The 23,468-nt window shown below is 43.4% G+C and overlaps 1 protein-coding gene across 4 annotated transcripts in view; it reads left to right on the plus strand.

Annotated features, from left to right (window-relative positions):
- DRP2 (dystrophin related protein 2) overlaps window positions 1–23,468 on the plus strand; it is a 67,272-nt gene that overhangs the window by 16,314 nt on the left and 27,490 nt on the right. For 2 of the 4 annotated variants that reach the window (XM_072980986.2, XM_078380742.1), the window contains exons 1-10: window positions 1,118–2,304; window positions 14,152–14,285; window positions 15,694–15,850; window positions 16,502–16,622; window positions 17,240–17,508; window positions 18,585–18,731; window positions 20,222–20,300; window positions 21,183–21,243; window positions 21,957–22,018; window positions 23,278–23,352. In XM_072980986.2, the coding sequence (XP_072837087.2) occupies window positions 2,071–2,304; window positions 14,152–14,285; window positions 15,694–15,850; window positions 16,502–16,622; window positions 17,240–17,508; window positions 18,585–18,731; window positions 20,222–20,300; window positions 21,183–21,243; window positions 21,957–22,018; window positions 23,278–23,352 (1,339 nt within the window). In that variant the 5' untranslated portion in view covers window positions 1,118–2,070. Of the gene's footprint in view, window positions 1–1,117; window positions 2,305–2,398; window positions 2,603–14,151; window positions 14,286–15,693; window positions 15,851–16,501; window positions 16,623–17,239; window positions 17,509–18,584; window positions 18,732–20,221; window positions 20,301–21,182; window positions 21,244–21,956; window positions 22,019–23,277; window positions 23,353–23,468 lie in introns of those variants that run through there. The other 2 variants (XM_072980987.2, XM_072980983.2) reach the window with 2 other exon arrangements.

A 23,468-nucleotide genomic window follows, 5' to 3' on the forward strand; every position in this document is an offset into this window, starting at 1 on the left:
TTTCTTAATTTTGGATTAAAAAAGTGGGGGGCGCCTTATATACGGAAAAATATGGTGCTTCTTTTTATAGCCTTCAGAATACTCCTCTCTTCTGAGTGTTGTTTGTTGTTGTTATGTGTTGTCACATTGCCTCTGACATATGGTGACCCATTGAATCAGCGATTTCCAAAATGTCCTGTCCTCAACTCAACTCTAGTAAGCTCAAGTCTGTGCGTTCCTTTAGGGAGTCGATCCATGTCATATTCTGTAGTCCAAGAACAGTTGGGAGGCCAAGGCTGGGGACAACAGGTTGAGGGAAGCCATCTTGAATGCTTCTGCAATGCAATGCTTCTGACATTGTCAAAACCGAACCCTTGGAGAAGGGAGGGGAAGGGAAACACGGGGTGGGGTGGGGGCTGACAGGCATGCAAGAGTGCCTGAGGTTGGCTGGTAGGAACAAGTGAGGGGGGAGACAGAGAAGGAACGAAAGAGGGTGCCTTTTCATCTCGTGCCTGTAGGTGGGGGTTGAACATGGAAACATCCTTTTGAAAAAGTAATCCGTGGGAGACTGTGTGTGATGGGAACGGAATCCTCTTGGCAAAAACAAAGCCTCCCCCCCCCCAGTTCCTTCAGTGCTAAATTGCATGCCAAGGTCCAGGAATTTCAGCTTTCCGTACACAAAATTTCAGCTTTCCGTAAACGGAGTCCCAGCTGTTAAGGGTAATTCTTCTCTTGTACATCTCACCCTGAGCCTCATACAATCATTTTTAATTATTTTTTTAAAAAAATTAAATAATATTTAATAAGATACAGTATACAAAACCATAAAACAGTTCTAAACCATCACACTCCAGATAGTCAACATATCAAATGGTGTCACTAGTTAACGTAACACGTCTTTCCATAAATCAGCATGAGTGACGGGGGGGGGTTGCTAAGAGAATCAGTATGATGATTACAATACTGAATAAAAGGAAGCTGGGTTTTATGAAACAAGTGTATCCTGGAACTCTGGTACTTCTCTTGTGAGTGGGCAGTGCGATTTTTCCATCCAAACTAATTTCCATGCCCTAGATTCCCAAATCTTCCTTGAAATTTCTGCAGCTGGTCTTCCAACCTGCTGCTGCACACAAAAAAAGCAATGGGTACAGTCATCTTTCAGAATTCAGGGTCTAACGATTGGAGTGGTCTGGGAAAATGGGCTGGTATCGGGGTCTGCATCCTTGTGCACTTCCTGAGGCCCAGACCCTTGGAACAACAACAACAACAACAACAACAACAACAACAACAACAACAACAACAACAACAACAACAACAACAACAACAACAACAACAATAGTGTTACATCAAGTTATTTCTGACTTACTGCGACTCTTTCCAAAATTTTCTAGGTAGACAATACACAAAAACGGTTTTCCCTTCCCTTCCTCAATGGGCAACCTTGGGACTGTGCAGCTGGCCCAAGGCTACCCAGGCTGGCTCTTCTCCCAGGAGGCACAAGTGGAGAATCAAACTCCCAACCTCCAGCTCTACAGTCAAACACCTAAACCACCGAGCTACGCAGCCCGTCTCCTTGGAACAAGCCCACTTCTGTTCCCAGACATACACTGCAGTGTGGCAAGCTGTGCCTTGTTAGTGACTAGCCAGCGGTATCAAGCTCTCCTATGTTGCGAACAGATGGCTGGGCTAAATCAAAGCTTGGAAACATCAGTTTCTCAATGATGTCAATGGCCATGCTAACTAGGGGATTCTGGGAGCAGTAGTCCAAAAAATTATTGACACACATACATGCCCAAGCTTTGGACTCAGTGGCCTGCTGGATCCAATCTCTCCAGGCCATTTTTCTGATTCTAGTTCAAATGGGGCAGTTCCTCTCTCGAGTCTTCCCTCTCCTTCCTTGTTTGGAGTACCACAAAGCTGATGATCCTGAGTCTGAACCAGGAAGGCAGTGGGCTCTGCTTGTGATATTCGACCTCCCTTTCACATAAGCAGCTACTTCTTTCCTTCTCCACCGCCGGTGACCAAAGCATCAAGGCGCTTGGAGGGGGCTGGAATGCCACCTAGACAAAGCTGCAATTCACAGCCCCAAAGATGCCTGTTGCTGCCACCCCCCTGCAGATTCCTAGGGGGTCAGCAGGAGAGGGCAGCAAGCAACTCCTTGCGGTCCGCCCTCCTGCCTTTCATTCCCCGCTATTTTGCTCTCTCTCTCCCCCCCCACTTCTCTCCTTTTGCAAGGGTTTGGGGAGGGCTGGCGGTCATCATCATCATGCTTTCCTCCATGGAGGTACTTGGCCAGCCTTGCCCGGGGTCCTTTTTAATGCACAGGTAAGGGAAACCTGGTTGGCAAAGGCTGGGTGCATCACAAAGGGATCTAAAAATAAAACCTTTCACATGGGCTTGGCCTCTGCTTGGGGTGGGAGGCAAGTGCGCGCAATGGGGTGGAGGAGCCAGCCAGCCTCGCATCCCTGCAACAGCAAGCCGTTGGCATTCTTTAGGCTGAAGTGGAATCGCTGCATTCCCCCCACCACTACCCTTTCTTGGAATATTTGGGTCTGGAGAAAGAAGGAGGAAGGTCGCATTTCACATCCACCCATCGCGCAGCTACGGGATCCTGGGGGTCTTGGTGAGTGGCGGACGCCTCGTATAAGGCAGCAGATTCGGCTGTGAATTGTGCTGGAGTTTGGACCCTGGCAGAGTTGGCATCTGCTGTCGCTCGGTTGCAAACGGCTGCTTTTAAAAAAAACCAATTCCCTTAGGGGTTCACTCTTGGCCTTGGGATAACCACCCCTGGAGCGTTGTTCCCAGCTGACAAAGTGTGGCTATAACCCACTTTGCTGTTGTGGGAATCAGTGCATGAAAAAGCACCGGCTCTCCTGTATTGGCAGGGAGGTGCAGCAGCTGTACTGTGAATGATTTATGATGCTCATATTTCCAAGTTTCCTTCTGCGGCTGCCTGGCTTTTTATCTGTGTTGCTTTTGATGTTGCTTTTTGGAGATCAGCAGGAGGGAGAGGAGAGATTAGGCTGTAAAATTACAACCTGTCCAGAGTGTGACACCTGGAACCGACCTCTGCCGAGCATCTTTCCCCACCAGGTAGAGGGAAGCTGATAGTGATGCTTCTGATGTGCCAGTAAAATTCTCACTAGAATACCCGTGAAACTTTCCTTTCCTTCAAAATCAACATTTGAATTGAACTTTGAAGATGTGCAGATATTTCTGATTCTGTTGAGATCTTATTTGGAGCAAAGTTTTCCCCCCTTCTTCCTCTTTGTTTAAATCTAATGTTTGCTAATAATAATAATTGTGCGCCGTCCAGTCAACTCTGACTTCTGGTGACCCTTTTCAGGGTTTGCCAAGAGGTGGTTTCTCGCTCCCTTCTTTCTGGGGATATCCCAGGGATGTGCAGCTTGCCCAAGGCCACCCAGGCGGGCTCTTTTCTTGGGACTTGCAGTGGGAAATTCAACTCCCAACTCCTGGCTCGGCAGCGAAATGCTTAACTCACTGAGCTCTCCAGCTTGCAATGTTTCCTAAACCTGATATGAAAATTCTCATCACTGGGAACGTTAACAGAGAAAAATCAACAAGAACATACACACCTGATTTAAACCTACGACGAGCAGACCTCAGTGTTAGGAGAATTTCCTGGAGAATTTTTCTACCATTGTCCCTCTGGCTCGAAATGTACTCTTTCTGTAGCAAGAATATTCCGTGTTGAAGAATCACTTTTACGGATCCCTTAAAAGTCAGAAACAAGGAGAGTTTGATGGTTCTCTAAAACACTGGATCGGCCAAAGATGGTATAAATTCGGCACAGAGAAGTCAAAAACCTGGGCCAGATGTAATACCCATGGTTCTTGAATGCACATTGGCAAAGCGGAACTTATAAATTCAGCTTTTAAAGGTGTAGACTAAATGCAGAAACTGTTTATACAGATGGGTCACACCGCTAAATAGTTCTTCTTTCTTTTACAGAAGTGTTTTATGTCCCCAGACTAAGGGAAGGCTGTTGCTGAGTAGCTTTTGCTGTTTCTAATCCTTCCTCGAGGTGCCTCTTTCATTACAAGCTTTAAGATGTAACAGTGTGCTTGTTCTTGCAGCCCTGGGGGTTGATGGCTTTTAATGGAAGGAAGAAAATTGCCTTGGAGAGTGAACAGCTAATTAGTTAGAAAGGGAAGATGGGAATCCAGCACAAATAATATCACAGTTGGGTTTCTCCCCCCATTAGTGAGGATGTCGGTATGGGTTAGCAGGCAGTGGAAACTTTACTTGTGTGCTTTTAAATTACATGCAGAGGGTGACACTCATTTTGCAGATGCTAAGATCCATCTACCATAGCTTTCTGCCTCCAGTGATGGGACAGCCAGTTGCCTCTAAGAAGTTCCAAGCACGATGTGGTAAAGAAAGCTGTCTCCTATTGTGTGCCCCTAACATGTCATACTAAGATACACTGCCTTTATAGGAGGAGGTTCTATTTTGTTGTCTTAAACAGAAGATGGATTGTGTTGAACTATACCAACGTGGGCAACTACAGAGGGTCTCTGAGCTTCACTCTATTTCCAGCCTTTGTGAGCTGCACTCACCCGTATTTCTGAAACCAAAATACTTTAGAATATTTTAAATTACCCCGGAGCGTAATAATTAAATGAAGAATTACATTATTTGGAGGTATTGTTCTCCTTCTTGTTTTTAGCCAGCAAAAACTGCCTTGATGTTCAGTGTTAAAGTATTCTACACATGCTCAGAGACACTGCCCTTATGTTATTTTTTGCTTGAATACAAGGTGATGTTTTGCTCAGGCAAATGCTGGTCCAATCTGTATCCAATCTGGGATGATCAGCTCTTTTAACACCATCAACTGGAAATGTTAGTCAGACCCAGCAGATTCACAAAAGTGAAACAAGAAAAGGTTCCAGATTGTTGCTCACCTTGTAAGACTAGCTCTGTATTGATCCAGCATAAGGGCAGCCTGCATTGACTTTGTGTGTTGTGAATTTAGTGGATGTAGGGCAACATCAAAAAAACTTAAGATCATGGCCACTGGTCCCATCACCTCCTGGCTAATAGAAGGGGAAGATATGGAGGCAGTGACAGATTTTACTTTCTTGGGCGCCATGATCACTGCAGATGGTGACAGCAGTCATGAAATTAAACGACACCTGCTTCTTGGGAGGAAAGTGATGACAAACCTAGAAGAGACATCTCCTTGCTGACAAAGGTCCACATAGTCAAAGCTATGGTTTTTCCAGTAACGATGTATGGAAGTGACAGCTGGACCATAAAGAAGGCTGACCGCCTTTTGAATTATGGTACTGGAGGAGACTCTTGAGAGTCCCCTGGACTGCAAGGAGAACAAACTTATCCATTTTGAAGGAAATCCACCCCGAGTGCTCACTAGAAGGACAGACCCTGAAGCTGAGGCTCCAATACTTTGGCCATCTCATGAGAAGAGAAGACTCCCTGGAAAGGGGTTAGGAAAGTGTGAAGGCAAGAGGAGAAGGGGATGACAGAGGACGAGATGGTTGGACAGTGTCATCAAAGCAACCAAATGAATTTGACCCAACTCTGGGAGGCAGTGGAAGACAGGAGGGCCTGGCGTGCTCTGGTCCATGGGGTCACGAAAAGTCCAACACGACTTAACGACTAAACAACAACAGGGCAAGAAACAAACAACAAATAAGTAGATGGGAACATCCTTGCTGGATTTTCTCCCTTTTCAATATTTTCTGAATTGATTTGAAATACTTGTCATTGTGGCATATTCTGAGTAAATTAGCACTGCAGGGAGTCAGTTTTGATCATGTAGTCTGCAACAATATGTATAGATTCTTAAATAATAATGCAATGATGATGGGAAGCTCTCTGTGTGTACATATTTTCATTTTATCATTGCCGCTTTTCTTTTCCTTAGTACAGGTACATAGAATAGTTGCACAAGGCAATGTATACACACCCACACCCACACCCACCCACCCACCCACCCACCCACCCACCCACACACACACACACACACACACACACATACACAAAAGGCATTTGTATTTACCAAGTCCCAGTGTGACAAAATGAACAGAAAGTTTGACTAGGACTCAAAAAAACTGGGTTGAAATCCCAAGATGGCCATGGAAACTCACTGCGGGGTGGCAAACCTTGGAAAATTCTGTTATGGTTGCTATATGTTGGAAGCTTCTTGGCAGCACATAGCAATGCATTCCAAATTACTGTACTCCTCTGCCAGCCAGCGCCTCTCAAGCATTATATAATAAAATATATTTAATATTATTTTAAAGCACATTAAAAACAAGTTTACAAACCAAATATCACCTCCAGAGGCACCTCAAGGAATTATTAGAAACAGCAAAGATAGCACAGTTTTGATCGCTCACTGGAAGCACAACTGAAAGCAGAGCCCGTCTAAAATCTCTTAGGAGGGAATGCGACAAACATGGTGTAGCTGTGGAGAAAGCTCCGTCTGTATCATCTCAGAGCCCAGAAGGCTTACTTTTTCCAGACTGCCGCTCTTAGAAGCCTCCAGCCAGCTGATTTTGGGAGTTGTGTTTCCCAAACTGTAAGGCTTCTGAACTCTGAGTTGTCAGTAACCCGGTGTGCAACACGCCTTCTGCTGAAGCTTTGCAATTCTGCATTGGTTCTCGTGGGAGCAGATAGAGATTGGGGGCCCTCTGGTCAGTGGATTATTCCCTCCATTTTAACTGTTAAGACAATGAGTAGAGATGGGCACAAATCAGAAAAATGGTGGTTCATTTTGTTTTGTGATTCATCAAGGTTGACGAATTACAAATTACGAATTTATGGATTTTTTTCCTGAAGAATCGTTTTTAATTTGAAAACTCTATAAAACATTCCCCCAAGGACCTAGAGGCACCAAATTGACAGAGACGCTTTCCATGACACTCCTCTACAATCCCTCCAAGTTTAGTGAAGATTGGGTTTCAGACATACAAGTTATACACCCACAAAATGGGTCCCCCCCAGGAAAGTGCCCTTTAGCACCAAATTTGGAAGGATTGTAGAGGAGAGCCAGTTGAAGCTTCTCTGATTTCACTGTCTCTAGGTGCCTGGGAGGAAATTTCCTGGGGGGGGACACTCTTTGTGGGTATATAACTCAGACATCTGAAACCCAGTCTTCATCAAACTTGTAAGGATTTGTAAAGGAGAGCCAGAGGAAGCTTCCCTACAATTTAGGTGCCGTGAGGGGGGGGGGAGCATTTTATAGCCAAACCAATGAATCAAAAATCACTAAAAATTCATTGATTTGTATTTGTCAGGGCCATTGATTTGTATGAATACGAACTGATGAATCAGTGATTTTTCAATGCATTTGTTGATTTGTTTTTTTAATTCATGCCCATCTCTAGCCATGAGCACTGAATCCAAGAATACCAGTTGTTTGGCAGCTGCCACCCACCCACCTGTAATTCGGAACTTCCTGCCACAGTCTAGAAAAATTTTGGTATAGCATGCAGAACCCTCCTGCTGATTATAGCTGTGTTGTTTGATACCTTCTGGGAATTGTAGTTTAAAAAAAAGAGTAATGATTCCAAATTCAGATCCCTGTCCTAAGGCTATAAGACTCCTTTGACTTTGTTAATGATCTATCAGCATTTCAGTGTTTTTGAACTAGTGTTTAACTCTGTTTGTGTTTTAAGTTTTTAATTATTATTGATCAGCTGGACTTCTAAGAATTTTTTTAAAAACCTTGATATATGTAATTATTGTTTCATTACTTGTTTTCTGATTTTAATTAGGTAGATTTTGGTTGTTTATGTCTTGTTGTTAGTTCTTTTGTCCCAACAACAAGAATGACTCCATAACTGGGAGGATAACGTTTTAATATAAGTAAACAGGTTAATCGCTTGGGGCCTAATCACACCTGCAAAAGAACCCCAATTATACTGATTCTTTCCATACCTCTGTTGTCACTAAGGAAAGGGTGTCCGTCTGTTTGCGGGAGGGCAGAAAAGATGGGACCAGCCTAGCTTCCCATGGGAAGGAATTCCAGAGGTTGAGAGCAGCGACAAAGAACGAAGGTCCTCTCCTGTGTCCCCACCAAATGCAGCTGTGCAGGTGGTGGGACGGAGAGGAAAGCCTCCTCTAGCAGCCGCCCACTCAGAAGCAGCTGCTGGAGGAGGCCTGGGCAGGGAAGCCGGGAGGCGGCTTCTGAGTGGGCACTTGCCAAATGGAGGCAGGGCACTGAACTCCCGAACACCTATGCTAAACAAACCGCCAGTTGATGCCCATCTCCAGTCTCCAACCGAAGGTCCAGAATACTGAAAACGCAGGCTCTGGGCTGCAACATGAATCCCCACTTGCTAAAATACTAAATCAGCTGCAGTACAAAGCTGGAAAATATTGGTAAATAGATTATTAAAAGTGGTGAATCATAAATGGAAAGGCAACTGGAACAAACTATCCTTACATACTGTATACCATGGAGGGAAAAAAGTATAACAGGGGAATTGAACTCCCAGCCTAAACCACTGAGCCAGCCGGCCGGCTCAGTGTCACAGATATTAGCCACAAAAGCCACCTATGCAAGGTGGATGCTTTTGTAGCTGCTTGGGCCAGATTGGACAAAGATGATAACTCTGATTTCCCAGCTGCAACTTTGCTCTGATTTGCTGCTGTTGCTGATGTTTGTAGTGGTTGTTGCCTCTGTATACTTGCGCTCCCTATTTTATATTGTATCAGCTGTGGATCATAACAAATAAAAAATAATCTAATCCATAGATCATATAATAAATTACAAACAAATGACAGTTCATTTACGTGACTTTCTACTATGGAACAACATCTCTGCCATTTTGCTGACATCTGAATGCAACATATTAGGAGAATGACATATAAAATAATGCATATGTTTTAAAGACATCTAAGTTTAAAATATGCTTTTAAAATTTTTGAAAATGTAGAGTTTAAATGTAGATGGAAAAGTCATGCCACCAGATCTGATGGAAGTGATTCTCTTTTTATATGTTTGCTGTTACTACCCAAATTCTCCCCTTCTTATGTTCTCCATTTCTGAATGTCAAAGGTACCATTCATCATTTCCTTTAACCCAGCAGTGGAAGCTTTGGTTTGTAGCTTCCCCCCACACGCTCCCCATGTGTTTAATATCTACATTGACCAACAGAAACACAGAGTCATAAGCTAAGGTGGGGCATCCAGGGTGTTGATCCAGGATGCCAAAATTCAGAAGATGCAAAAATGTAAACCCATCACTGGGGGTAGAATGGGGGAAACCTGCCAGTCCCAATCTCAAATATTGCCTCTAACCATTCCTCCCCAAGTAGAAAGGAACGCAGAAGAGGCAAGATGTAGCAGGGAACCCAGGCGTTTCTCCCCTCTTCTTCCTCCATATCTCAATCACATATGACTTAAGCTTTACCCATAGGATAGCGAAGCCTCAAGCCACTTATGGCCTTGCAGAAACAGAACATGCCATAACACTGCAGTGAAGGAGAAGTAGCTTATAGTCATTTGTAGCCATTGGGGAATATCTATAGTAGGGTCGTGCTTCATTCAGTGTAATAATGTCAGCTCAGAATGATGGTGAGTCTTTTCAGGTTTTTCTCACTATAGAAAAACAGAAGAGTTAAGTTGTTAACCATTCCTTTCTCCAGGGGTGGCGGGTGCCCTGGGAATGTGCAGGCTGGCTGGTGCCACGCAGATTGGCTCCTCTCCTGGCACTCATATTAAGGAACCGAATTCGTACCCTCTGGCTGCACAGCCAGATACCTAAAGTCACGGAGCTATCCAGACGGTACTAAGATCAATAAAATGGTCACAGGACAGAAAGCAAGCGTTTGGATTCCTCAAAACTCGCTCCCAAGGCAACAGTTGAGCAAAGTGTTGTGGAGGGAAGCGCAGGAAATGAGCTCAGCCAAACGCTGAAACTACAAATCTATGGGAGGTATTAAATAGACTTACAGTACATGCTTTATGCAGAAGGATTGTGCGAGGTTGTTTTTTTTATGGAAGACAGTCTTCTATTTGAGGAGTGATTGGAGAATAGCTCTTTCTTTTAAAGGTGTCCCTCTGTCCAAAGGGACAGGTCTTTAAACATAAAGCATCTTAAGACAGAGAGACGAGGTCCTCAAACACTCTCCTTAGATAGGAGGAGGAGGCCACACAGCCACCAGGGCACAATAATTACTGCTATGATGAAATATACTATATTTATGCACTGTAGTATTTCTCCCCTGTGTTGTCGTCTATAAATACAAAGATGGCACATGATAACTGGATGCAATAGATGTCATCTTTCCCATTTTTAAGGCACTATCTAAACGGGGGAGGGGGCAGCTGTATGTGTCTACTCAGAAATGTTGATTTCAGTGGTCTTTTCTGCGAATATAGCACTACTTCGTTAAAGAGGTTCGTCTCTCTTGAGCACCAGACAGATGACAGGGATGTACCAAGGACTCTGATGACAGATGACTTTTATTTTGGAAAAGGCTATAAAATTGAACTTTTAATCAGATCCGTCTCCAGGCATAGATCAGAGCCGAGCATCCCCTCTCCTTCCCGATGGAAGTGCATGCAGAAAAAGATCCATGGCAGTCTTTCTAATTAACTAAGGTGGAAAATAATTTCAGTAGTGCATTAGATTAAAAAAGAGTGAATTACAACCTCTTGATCAGCATTACCTGTTATCTGGGTAATATTAACCATTACTCCTATCCGCCCCAAAAGGTATAAAGGAAATTTATTTCTTGGTTTCCACTGTTATCCAATAGCTGAAGCAGAGATGGGTCACAGGACAGAATAAAACTGTGCTTGATGCCCTCTAGATATACTGTACTGTTAAGTCCTAGAAATCTCCAGTCAGAGCTAATATGGTTGCAAAGACGAGACTAGGTTCTGGTTTGATTCAGTATTGCCCTTCACACTTCTTTAAGCAATTTATGTGCTTTGGATTAGGGATGTAAATCTGGTAGTCTCTCACTGTTGGAAATGTTGAGTGAAGCACCAAGTCCATTTGTCTCTTTAGAGACAATATTGCCGCTCAGTCATTGTCTTCCCAGTTTTCAGAAAGAAGGAAAGTGTCTAGTTTACCAAATATTATTGAATTGAGAACATCTATCCTCTTGAGGTCTGTCTAAATATTACTGTCCAGTTTGTTGCAATTCAGTTCTGTGACTATGAACTTATATTGTACTACCATTTAAAAAATATAAATGTGTCCTTCTGGACAAAGTTAGGATGAGAAGTTCTCATCGCTGAACTTTCTTCACCTTTTTATACCATTAGCATATATACATCCTCACAGGTTGAGGGTGTATATATGTATTCCTCCTTGTCTTGGAGGACATACACACATGAAAGTTATTCTCAGTGCTCACCCAGCCGAACCAGTTTGAATCTATGGAGAAAGACCCATGATGATTGTTATTGCTGTGCTGCTACATGATTGTTGTTGATATCTGGTGTATGTAGTCCAACATCAAGCCTTGCTCTGTTGATGTGTTGAATGCCTGTATACTGTATGTGTCTTATCTCCCTATATTTATAATTCTTTCACACCTCCCTCCCAATCTGTAAACGGCCTCTTTTTCAATAGCCTGGAGCAGCAATAAAAAATTTCAATAGGAAATTCTATTATTCCTGCACATATTGTAACTCCAGAGGTTTGTAATTTAAAATCTGGCAAGCTGCCACTGTAACAATAACAGCATCATTTTGACTAAAATTTTTGCAAAGCTCGGAGGAATAAGGTGTTGTCACACCTGGATCCTGGAATGCCAGAGCTTTATAGTTCCAAGGTATTGGATCTACAAAGTGTGTAAGATTCGAGAGCTGCAAATGCCACCTCCATATTTACAAATTGCAATATACAGTAAACATCTTCAGCTCTCAAGATATTACAATACAGCAACCGTTTTTGCCTTGGGGAGCCAGCTAATTGTTTTACCATAACTACTCTTCATGACCCCATGGACCAGAGCATGCCAGGCCCTCCTGTCTTCCACTGCCTCCTGGAGTTGGGTCAGATTCATGTTGATTGCTTTGATGACACTGTCCAACCATCACGTCCTCTGACGTCCCCTTCTCCTCCTGCCTTCACACTTTCCCAACATCAGGGTCTTTTCCAGGGAGTCTTCTCTTCTCATGAGATGGCCAAAGGATTGGAGCCTCTGCTTCAGGATCTGTCCTTCTAGTGGGCACTCAGGGTTGATTTCCTTCAGAATGGATAGGTTTGTTCTCCTTGCAGTCCAGGGGATTCTCAAGAGCCTCCTCCAGCACCACAATTCAAAAGCATCAATTCTTCGGCGGTCATCCTTCTTTATGGTCCAGCTCTTACTTCCATACATTGTTACTGGAAAAACCATAGCTTTGACGATGCGGACCTTTGTCAGCAAGGTGATATATCTGTTTTTTAAGTTGCTTTCTAGGTTTGTCATCGCTTTCCTCCCAAGAAGCAGTCGTCCTTTAATATTTTTTTACCCTCTATTGACACTGAGATTTTGGTTATAAAAAAAGAGTTAACCCCCCCTGCAACTGGTAAGATCACCTTTTTACTCAAATTCAGGAACTGAATTGAAATTGTAATTGTAATTTTTGTGATTTTATATATTTTTATACTGTTCTTTTTTATTTTGTAAGCCGCCCCGAGTAGACATGGTCTAGAGGGGTGGGGTAAAAATCAAATCAAATCAAATCAAATCAAATCAAATCAAATCAAATCAAAACAAACAAACAAACAAACAAACTGGACCATAACTGAAATAACCAACTGTGGAGGAGGGAGTCCAGCCAAATGCCACCCTCCAGTGTTTTAACACACTATAACATCTCCTATGATAACCTTTATAATCTCCTATGATAACCTTTATACTTCTCATTCCTTCTCACTATATGTGTGGGGAAATGGCTTTGTAGACTATTTGTAAATTTAGTCCTTCTTATTCAGGGTATCAGACACATATGGGTGTCTATCAACACCTGATTCTTTTAGCTGATAATGATACCTTGGATTGAACGCAGGACATTCTGTATCAGAGGTAGTGCAGTGGTTTAAGAGTGTTGGCCTGGAAATTGGAAGACCCAGTTTCTAGTCCCCACCGAGCCAGAAAATTTCTTTGTGATCTAGTGCCAGCCTGACCTACCTCATAGAATTGATGTGAAGGTGATATAGGAGGAGAGCAACACACATCACAGCACCAGAGAAAAGGGAGGATATGAAAGTAATTGATAAATACAGAAAAGGAATTCCGTGTATAAACGGTTGTGTGTATGAGCTCCTTCCTTCCAATTTCTACATAACTGATTTATATACTGCCCGCCTCATCTTAGATACATTCTGTTTGTAGTTTTAGAAGAGCTAGTCATGTTAGTCTGTGCAAGCTTATCTGGCAATATCCAAAGAAACAAAACAAAACAAAAACATGTGGCACCTTAAAGACTAACTATTATATTTTAATGTGAGCTTTCATGGACAAGTCCACTTCATCAGACCTATTGGGGGTGGGGGGAATGAAAAGTTGAATGAAATACTGATATCAAATAATGGTCAAGCTCTTTGTTTCACTGAGGTTTTTTAATTCCTTAATGTTTAAAGAAAGATATGCCTATAATTGGTGTTGAAATGTTTTTCATCAGAAATCTTGGGTTTTTTGCAGGTGCAAATGAAGAGAGAAAGATTTTAATAGACTCTTTTCCCAGTGATTCCCCGTGTAATAATTTTTACAGCGCTTTTCTACAATACTTCTCCATTCCTGTTCCTACTTTGTGTTCCCTCCTATGAGAAAGACAGAAGGATATGAACACAATTCACAATGTCTGCCCCACTGCTCTGTAGCTTCCAGTTGTTCTGTTGAGTTACAAGGTTGTTTCTTGTGTTCACATTTAGGGTTTTTTTTCTGTTTAGGTTTGGTGTGGTTTTTAAAAGTAGTTTTAAAAAAAAATAAAGAAAGAAAATATGTTGGGTCCTCCCAACGATAGAGATTTTACTGCGTGTGGAAATATCAGCTAAACTCAATGGGCTAATCAGCTAAAATATCTTTTATGGCTTCTTTAATCATAAGATTTTTTAAAAACTCTTCCAGGAACCCCTGTTCTAAGGGAAGACTGAAGCCCTCGTACACAATTGACTGGGTCCTCATTGCCTGATCGCTCCTTCCCCTAGATAACGTTGTCTCTTCTTTTTATGCTCAGGTTAGAATAACCCAGGATGCTGCTGCATCAGCCTGTGTGAGCCAAAAACCTCCAAACGGTGCCATTGGGCCTCCGATGCCTCTGGAGATGAATCTGTGCTGGAATGAGATTAAAAAGAAATCGCATAACCTTCGGTGAGAGATGCATGGTTTTGTTTTCAGCTGGCATGTGGAAGCTAGTCTGGTGGTGCTAAAGTAGAAGCTAAAATTCTCCATGCAGGGGGTAACCTTTAGAGCTTTAAAAATTACTCTTTTAGATTACAGTTTGTGCAATTCTGAACTAGCGTGGCCGTGTTGTTGTTGTCGTCGTCATTGCTATGCTAGTCCTCCTCCTCCTCCTCCTCCTCTCACCGAAGAGTGAACATCATCACTGCTATTTCGACTGGAGGTGCAGCAGCTCATAACAGTGTTCTTCTGTCGACATGGCCCTCCCTCTCTCCCTCCCTTTCTGTAAAAAATATATATCGCTGATTTTGAAAATTTGGACACAAAAATGAGAGGAGAGCAAAGGGTGGTAGAAAACCATAACATTCTTAGGATAGGATCGTGGTTGAGTGATGTACATTAATATAAACTGACTATGAGCCTATGAAAAGTTTGCTTGAACTTAGATTCTGTAAAATACTTGTCCTCGCATAAGAGAAAGCAGAAGGATCCTTTGGTCATTGATCAATGAACGATGAGCCACTGTTTTTCCCCACTTGAAGTTTTCCCCAACTTTTTGGCTAGAGCAAGGATACATCAGATTCAACCACACTGTTGGTTATGTTCCAAGTCAAAAGGAAAACTGCTTGAAAGTACCTCAGGAGTATGGCCATGCTGTTTTTGTGGTGGTGGTGGGGATTCTGAAGTTTTTAGACCACAAGAAGTAAACTTTCCAAGTCCTGGTATGTCCCACTTAGGGTGCCAAATGCAAAGAAGTCTTCCTCATTTCTTGCATAAGGGAGAATCTTTGGCAGGTAGGCCAAAACACGACATTCAGGTCTGGTCTGGTTCAGGAAAGTCAAACTTCAAAAGCCTCAAGGCAGAGAAGGTGTGGACAAGGACAGTTTGGGGGGTCAAGTTCCAAAGCAAGAAGGTAAGGCAAGAGGCCAGGTTGCTTGGGCTTTGGAGTTGGGGGAAAGGGAGGCGCCTGATTCTTAAGGATGTAACTCATTTTTTGCACAGAAAAGGTCCTGGGTTCAGTCATCTTCTGGAAGGGCTGGTGGGCAACCAAATGGAATCATGGAGGGATGCTTCCAGTTGATGTATGAACCAAGGGTTTCCCAGAATTTGGTCCCCAGCTGTTCCTAGGCTGCGACTCTTACAAAACCACAGCCGGGTCAGTTGTTGGGAATTCTGAGTGATGTGCTCCAATTTGAGATCAAGATGTAGGTAACACCACACTAGGCAAGCCAATGGATAGAAAAGATTTGGGAGTCAATGGATCTGAAACAATGTGTTCTTCCGACCTTCTTGGCATTGAGCTTTGTAACCTCTGGTCGCCCTCTAGCGGCTCCTTCCCCTTCGCCTCCTTTCCTGTAACCCTCCTCTGTTCCCTCAGAGCTCGTCTGGAGGCCTTTTCGGACCACAGCGGCAAGTTACAGGTTCCCCTGCAAGAAATCATAGACTGGCTCAGCCAGAAGGATGAGGAACTCTCTGCTCAGCTGCCGCTCCGTGGAGACGTCCTCCTGGTGCAGCAGGAGAAGGAGAGGCATGCGGTAGGTCACCTTTCTGACAGCTGGGCAGGGCAAGGCAGCTGCCAAAATATCAGTCATGAATTCACCGGCCAGAATCCCACTGAGTTTGTGCAGCAGAAGCCTGCACTCTCAAGGCATTATAGTCATGCACTTGGTTCTGTGTCGGGCATATGGTAGACAACCAGAAAACTGTTAATATTGTTCACACACTTTCCCTTATGTGCACATTTTGTTGTGGGAAGAGCCCGGCTACACTTTTCATGCATTTTCTGCCTCTGATGCCAGAGTAACTTAAGAAACCTTGAATACTATGCATTTGGATTCTGTCAGGACAAAAAAAAATTGGTCTAGATGTGAATTGATCAGAACTTTGGGATTTTTTTTTTTATTTTTTATTTTTTGGCAACAGCTCCTAGCATTCTGCAACTGGGGGTTGTGCTGATTGGAGGAATTCTGCGAGCCACCGTTCGCCGAAGTAACTTTTCAAAGCTGTGTAGCCTAACCATAATTTCCAGAGAGACTCCTTTGCTGGTTATCTCCAGATGGGAATTCTAGAGTCTCTGTGCATGGCTATGCGGAAGGCCTTTTCCCTTCACAAGGGTTCTCCTCGCAGTGCCTGGGATGGTAGTTTTGCTCTCCTTCCGACTCTCCTGATTCTCTCTCACCACCCAGGCATTCATGGAAGAAGTGAAGTCCCGAGGTCCGTATATTTACTCAGTTTTGGAGTCAGCACAAGCCTTTTTGACTCAGCACCCATTTGAAGAAGTGGAAGACTCAAATCCTGACAGCAAAGGTTTGCACTTCCGAACAATTTTGATTCTGTGCTTTGCTTTCCAACAGTCTTTTCACTTCCCACTCAATAACAACCACAAAGGGTTTCCAGGGCAATGGAATTAATGTGTTAATTTGCTTATTTTCTTGCTGGTTGGCCGTCCAACCTCCTCTATCACCTTGGCAAGATCCTATAATCTCTCCATCCCTTGAATTGTCCATGAGCTTATTAGAGGATAATGTGAGTATGACCTTCAATGGGATATAATATTGTTTTAATTAATTAAGAGCACATCAGTGCTGACCCAGAACATTGTGCTGTATGAGGCAAAGAACATTCCATGTACAACATCTTACTGGAACGTGTCCAGGGGAGGGCAACTTCAAGAGTGAAGGGTCTGGAAACCAAGCCCTGTGAGGAACCATTAAGGCAGTTATGCGTGCTTAGTCTTGAGAAGAAAGTATGAGATTCTGGAAGCTTTTGGCTCCAAAGGTGTTGTTTCCTAGCACAGTTCATTCTGCTCTTCATTTTCTCTTGTTCTGTCAAAGGTGTCCCTCCTGCGGCTGCTGAAATTTCATCTCTTGGGTGTTTCACTCATTGGTGGCGATCCCTCATCCTGCTCGCTTCTTCCTTTCCAGATGTCTCCCCAAGACACCGGATTCAGAACATCAGTCGATTTGTGTGGAAACAGGCCACTGTGGCTAGTGAGCTCTGGGAAAAACTCACTGCCCGTTGTGTTGACCAACACCGCCATATTGAGAGGACCTTGGAGCAGCTGTTGGAGATCAAGGGCGCCATGGAGGACCTCAGCACCACCCTCAACCAAGCTGAAAGTGTGCGAGAGACATGGGAACCGATTGGAGATCTTTTCATTGACTCTTTGCCAGATCACATCCAGGCCACCAAGGTAGCTTTCCTCCACAGTTTCATCCCGGACATATTTATGGCCTGGAAGGTTACAGTAGGGGAACAAAGGCAATGTCCATTTGTTGCATATGGTCAGAGCAACCTTGCATCCCCATGAGTGAATGCAACATATTCAAATGCACAAAGATGAGATATAATCCCATTAATTGGTTCAGTCAGTGTTCCTACTTTTGTGAGCAACCTTTTCAGTTAATATGGAATTATTCCTCAGGTTAGAAATTCAAGTGTCAGGGAAAAGGAGGTACAGAGTGAAACACAATGTCAGCCTTTGTTTCCAGCTTAGTGTGGTGAAAAAGAACAGTCCTGTGGCTTTAATAGGAATTGAACACCTTTTTGCTTTCTTGGAGCATGATAGAAAAAGTTGACCAGTCCCAGTCGAACAGACTGAATTGGCTCAAAAAGATTCACAGGTTGAGCTTTCATGTAAAAACTTTAATAAAACTTTAAAAGATCAAGCTTTTGACAGGAAAACACATCCTGTCATCTTCAGGATTACAAATGGCAGACTTACCCCATTGCATATAGTGATATACACTCAATGTGATTACATCACTAAACATTCCAGGTGTACTAAACACTTAATCAACTTTCTGCTGTCCTGATGAGATCAGTTATAGGAAGCCACAAGTCATGAAGTCTTTGCCCTTCCTCCCGATTTCCCAAATTATTTCTCACATGTATCACATTGAGTGCACCTTATGCAATGTGATCCAGTGTTTAGGGTGTAAAAGTCCAAAATACACGCTTTTCCCTCTCTTGCTCCACCAGTTCTAACAGAAACAGTTACTGGTCTCTATCCAAGTTGTTTGTCTATGATGAAGGTGGAGTAAGGAACCATGTTCCATCCAAATGTTTGGTTTTGGAATTCCCACAAAGCATGACCTGTGGTCTGGGATTATATGTGTTATAGTCCAGAACATCTGGAGGATGGCAGATTGCCTGCACATGAGAAGGTCATAATTTATGGTGTGTGTGTGTCTCTCTCTCTCTCATTCTCTCTTCCTGCTTCCATCCCTCTGCTGCTTTTCTTTTTACGGGGTGGTGGCGGCTCTCCAGTTGTTCAAGGAGGAACTGTCCCCCCTGAAAGATGGAGTGAAGGTCATGAACGACCTTGCGCATCAGTTAGCAATCTCTGATGTGCACTTGACCATGGAGAATTCACGGGCACTGGAGCAGATCAACACACGCTGGAAACAACTACAGGTAAGCAACAGATTCCAAGCTGCTTGGCCAAGCTGGTGTTGACACCAAATATCCCGGTAATGTCCTCTGCCAATATGGGTCACCACAGTATTCCCAAATATAGACGCAAATTGGGAATTTCCTGTTCGCCTTCAGTGGTGAAACAGCAGAGTTCAGTGGTAGTTTTAAACCTAAACAACTTATTATTATTATTATTATTATTATTATTATTATTATTATTATTATTATTATTATTATTATTATTATTATTATTATTATTATTATTATTATTATTATTCACACAGCACTATAAGCAGTTGCAGATCTCAGAAATCACACCATCAGAGCTACAAAATATTAGGAACACCATACATACTGCGCTGATATTTGACGTAAGCAGAAAGCTTTGAGCATCGGCAGGGAGCCTAGCCCTCCCTAGCTGCTGCTTCTCCTGTGCTAGTCTGGCTATTTATGTCTGGAGCATGGGATGGCATGGGTGATGCACCTCGTGGCGCAGTGGTTAAGCTGCTGTCCTGCAGCCAAAACTGTGCTCATGACCTGGGGTTCAAATCCCAGGTAGCCGGCTCAAGGTTGACTCAGCCTTCTATCCTTCTGAGGTCGGTAAAATGAGTACCCAGCTCGCTGTGGTAGGGGGCAATGTGTAGCCTGCATAATTAACTTGTAAACCGCCCAGAGAGTGCTTAAAGCGCTATGGGGTGGTATATAAGCAGCATGCTTTTGCTTTGATTTGCAGGTGATGCTATCACGTAATGGGGAGACATTTGAGAGATGATGATGCAGACTGTTTGCCAGCGGAGCAGACCACGTCACAAAGTTGTGGTCTCTCTGATGTGGAGCATCTGCCCAGCTTGTATTTAAAACCTCTCATCAGAGACGCTGTGGCAGTGGGCTGATGTAGATAATCTCGGAGTCACCCCTTCCAGCTCTGTACTTCTACTGTTCTAGAAATGTGAGGCTAGCCAGTGAAAACCAACAGCCTGACGCATGCTAAGGGTGGCATCAAATAAAATTCTGAATCTTTCCACTGCACCTGTGTGCGGCTACCTGCCCTTTTCAACTACTGCTGTTGGAAATATATATGCTTATATACTTAGCCTTCATTTAATTTTTTTTAAAGGAATCTTTTAAAAACTGGTGCAGCATTATTGGTGAGATTGTGGCAAGGGTTATATCAGTAACATCACGGATGCTAACCAGTTGATGCTGTCTGCATCTGGATTCAGTGTAAACCTTGCTTCTTTCAGAGCTCATTGCAGAAAGGAAAAGTTGCATTTGTACCAAATGCAGTAAGAGTGCTTTCAAGCCATAGCCAGCAATGCCAAACGACTTTGGCTGTGTTCACTTTAAATCTTATATATGGTGAGATTCAGTGCAGCCAATAAAGTGTCTTGCATTCTGTGATGTGCATGTATGCATGGACACTTGGCATAAAATGCTGTATAAGCTAAGATATAACCCACTTCCCCTGTTTTTCCCCTCCCCTTGTGTAGGTCTCTGTCAATGACCGGCTGAAACACCTTCAGGATGCCCACCGGGACTTTGGGCCAGGATCACAGCACTTCCTTTCAAGTAAGTGAATGACCTATCCAGCAGAAGTAGTTATCATGGTGGGGGGAAATGCACTATTCTTTCTTGGACCTCCTACCATTCTCCTAGTGTGTTGCACGCTTTCTTGAAGTCTGTAGTGATGAGACTACAGAACCCCAAGAAAGAAGAGGGGAAAACACAATTTTGAATGCAAAGAAAGCATACCATCTTGAACATGTAGCTGCATTTAAAAGAAATTTGCATACAAGTCACAATAGTGACCGGAATCTAATTGTTGCCTTATGCTTGCTTTATGATGTCCATGCAGCCTTGTACACAGAAGTATGCTAGAGTGAAATCTGTTCCATCTGAACTCTGAACCATCTAGACTTCTGCAGCATGAAAAAGCAATCTGTACTGCTCCAGGTGATGCTGGACTACAATTTCCATCACCCTTTATCACTGGCCATTCTAGTCAGGGCTGATGGGAGTTGTTGTCCAGTAACATCTGGAGGACCGCAGGTTCCACCTCACTTCTCTAGAGCTGAACCCTGGAGAATGAGAACTTGCCCTAAGGAAGTATTGACAAGAAATTCCCCAAAAGACAAAAAATGGGGCAACGCAGGAATATTTTTCCCCCATGGACAGCATTGAGGGTGTGTGTGTGTGAGAGAGAGAGAGAGAGAGTTTCCCTAGTAAACAGCAGTAGTTGGGTGGTTTGTTAGATGGATACAATTATTTCTGGTATTTCATTTTTCTTCCCCCATATGTCTGATGAAGTGGACGTGTCCATGAAAGCTCACATTAAAATGCAATTGTTAGTCTTTAAAGTGCCGCATGTTTTTGTCTTGTTTCGTTTTGTTCCTTTGGATTTTCCCTGATATTATTTCTCTGCATAATTTCTTTTTGCTTTTTTTCTTCTAGCCTCAGTCCAAGTCCCTTGGGAACGCGCAATTTCTCCAAATAAAGTTCCGTACTACATCAAGTGAGTGTCCAGCTGGGTCTGAAGGGACTTCCTCTCGTCTCTCGCCCCTCGTGTTTGCAGTCTTGATATCTTTTAACATGTTTTCTATGTTACCCTGGACCATTTTTGTAACCCTATTTTCCCCCTGTCAAAATCAGAAAGATCTGCCAGTGGGCTATTTTAAAAGTCCGGGGTCTCTCAAGACATTTGCATTTTCAAGCTTGACATGGCTTCGTTTCTTAGCAGGCCTTGCACAAGGGTAAAAAGTGAGCATTTATCCCTTCCCGTGCTCTCTGTCTGCACATTGTGGGGCCTGTGGAATTGTCTCCGGGTGCAATCCGATGGAGAGACAGGAGTCTATCTGACCACAATGGAAAAGGGTCACTGGGCTAGGAGGGATCTCCCTTAAAGCAATTAAGGAATTGTTCCAGCCTGGCCCCCAAAAAGAATAGCTTTGCTGCTGGACCAGAAAGGTCCAGCTTGACCCTGGATCAAGGTTGGGTTGGGTTGCTATTGCCCATACATCGTGTGACCTCCAGGAAAGGACTAGCACCGTATCATGCCAGAGGCATTTGAAAAAGAAAGCAATTTCCCTGTCTGATCACGTCCTAAGACCTCCTTTTTTCCAGCACCAGATCTCATGAGACAGGCATGGTTTCGCCTTCACACACGTCTTTGAAACAGATCGTATGTAGCGCTCCCTTGATTAACTTCATCTCTTGCTCTTTTTCCAGCCACCAGGCACAAACCACGTGCTGGGATCATCCCAAGATGACCGAGTTATATCAAACACTGGGTAAGAAGAATATATACTGTATAGGGGTTCTGGGTGACCCATATATTCTTCTGGGTAATATATATTCAGCAGTGTAGATAGATAGATAGATAGATAGATAGATAGATAGATAGATAGATAGATAGATAGGTAGGTAGGTAGGTAGGTAGGTAGGTAGGTAGGTAGGTAGGTAGGTAGGTAGGTAGGTAGGTAGGTAGGTAGGTAGGTAGGTAGGTAGGTAGGTAGGTAGATAGGTAGATAGGTAGATAGGTAGATAGGTAGATAGGTAGATAGATAGGTAGATAGATAGATAGATAGATAGATAGATAGATAGATAGATAGATAGATAGATAGATAGATAGATAGATAGATAGATACTGCCTCTGGGAGGGCTAGCTTAGCAGTAAAGTGCATGTGTTGGTGCAGAAGGCCCCAAATTCATTCTCTAGCATCTCCCAATAAGGCTGGAAGAATTCCTTCTGAACTCCTGGAGAGCCAGAGTTGGACCAAAGGCCAGACTCCCTCAGAGTTTCTCAAATGAAAGCAGAGCTATAGAACAAAGGATCGACTTAGGGAAAGGGAGACGTTCCTGCATTAAGGAGACTCCTTTATCCATTTGATCTCTGGATGGACAGGTGGCTTCCCACGGAGTATGGGATGAGGATGGGATTTGCAAGGTTCCCTCCTGATCCTGTTATAAAGAAAGGGGCAGAGAAGGGGACCAGGGAGAGCTTCTCCCCTGCAACATTTCTCAAGTTTTCTTTCCTTGGTCCTTCAAGTCTCAACCGATCAAACATGGCTGAGGATCCGTATTTACCTCCATAGGTGATTTCTTTATTTTTATGGATTTCAGCCATTTATATCCCACTTTGAATTTATTTTCCCTTTCAATCAAATCCAGAATAACAATCAAAACAACCGATTAAGTATCAGTGGAATATCAAAAATGCCGACAGTGTAAAAAATCAACAGAGCCAGCATAAAACAGTAGAAGGTGTCACTAAAAGCAAAATAAGAATAAGAATAAGAATAAAAGAACCAGGGAGAGAGGTCCAGCCCCAACAGATTTCTCTGGATGCTGAATTCCAGAACTGGAGAGTCACCACCGGTTGCATTACTCAGGCTGCAGGGTAGAGCTGGGAAGCCTTTTTGGCCTTACAGAAATAGTTGGTGGGGATCTCGTGGCCTTCTACTCCCATCAGCCACGGTTGACCACCTCTGCAGTGTTGGATGTAAAGTCTGTGACTTCATCTCTCTTTCTCTCTCTCTCTTTTCCTTAGCTGACCTAAACAACATCAAATTTTCTGCTTATCGTACTGCCATGAAATTACGCCGCGTGCAGAAGGCCCTACGATGTAAGTCATAAATAATTCTGGTCTGATCCTGCTCTTTTCTCTCCCCAGAGTTAACTCAGGGGTAGTTTACCCACTTGCCTAAACTGGTAGTACTGCACAGCTCATCCACGGCACTC

Source organism: Pogona vitticeps, chromosome 11 (assembly GCF_051106095.1).
Source record: "Pogona vitticeps strain Pit_001003342236 chromosome 11, PviZW2.1, whole genome shotgun sequence".
In the NCBI taxonomy this organism is placed as follows: domain Eukaryota; kingdom Metazoa; phylum Chordata; class Lepidosauria; order Squamata; family Agamidae; genus Pogona; species Pogona vitticeps.